A 696-nucleotide genomic window follows, 5' to 3' on the forward strand; every position below is an offset into this window, starting at 1 on the left:
ATAATAAAGAAAATTTTTTATTATAACATAATATTTTACTTTTTAGATTAAATATGTTGAAATAGTATGTAGTACAGAGTATATAAAAGATATAGAGTACATAAAGAGTTGATATATAAAATATTTTTGACCAACCTTCTAATGGCAAAGTGTCCAAGATGTTAACTTGTTCTTCATCATCCTCTTCTTGAGACGGATGATGTTGCTGCCTGTCTGAATCTATTCTAACACCGATCTGCGAGTCGATCGTTTCGTCCAGATCCATATCGTCCCCCGAACCCTCGGAGCGTATCTCTTCTATTTCCTCGGACTGTAAAGCGTCGAGTTTCTTCTCCTGCTCTCCGTCTGTTGTTTCGCCGCTCGACTCATCCGAACTTTCGTCATTGGTCGCCTGCGGCTCCGTATTTATGTTTGCACCGGTTGCAGTCTCATTCGTCATCATATTTGTTTCACTGGGCTTAGAGCCTCCACGAGGAGTCACACGTTCGATTGTGACGTCCCCGATACGTGTCAGAAAACTGTCCAGACTATTAGACATGGTGTGCACTGTCCATTAAGTCACAATGTATATCTTATTGCAATATATCATATCATGGAATGTCTCACACACGTTTAAACATGACTCTTGTATCTATTGAGCTTAACACATTAACATTACATGTCATTTAACACATTTCCACTTTCCTGTAATAATAT

At 38.6% G+C, this 696-nt stretch overlaps 1 protein-coding gene across 4 annotated transcripts in view; it reads right to left on the reverse strand.

Moving 5' to 3' along the window:
- LOC115242092 overlaps nt 1-696 on the reverse strand; it is a 14,238-nt gene that overhangs the window by 11,608 nt on the left and 1,934 nt on the right. For 2 of the 4 annotated variants that reach the window (XM_029818150.1, XM_029818151.1), the window contains one exon: nt 136-639. In XM_029818150.1, coding sequence (XP_029674010.1) covers nt 136-538 — 403 coding nt within the window. In that variant the 5' untranslated portion in view covers nt 539-639. Of the gene's footprint in view, nt 1-135; nt 685-696 lie in introns of all 4 variants that reach the window. The other 2 variants (XM_029818148.1, XM_029818149.1) reach the window with 1 other exon arrangement.

The sequence above is a fragment of the Formica exsecta genome, unplaced genomic scaffold (assembly GCF_003651465.1).
Source record: "Formica exsecta isolate Colony F162 unplaced genomic scaffold, ASM365146v1 scaffold562, whole genome shotgun sequence".
Taxonomy (NCBI): domain Eukaryota; kingdom Metazoa; phylum Arthropoda; class Insecta; order Hymenoptera; family Formicidae; genus Formica; species Formica exsecta.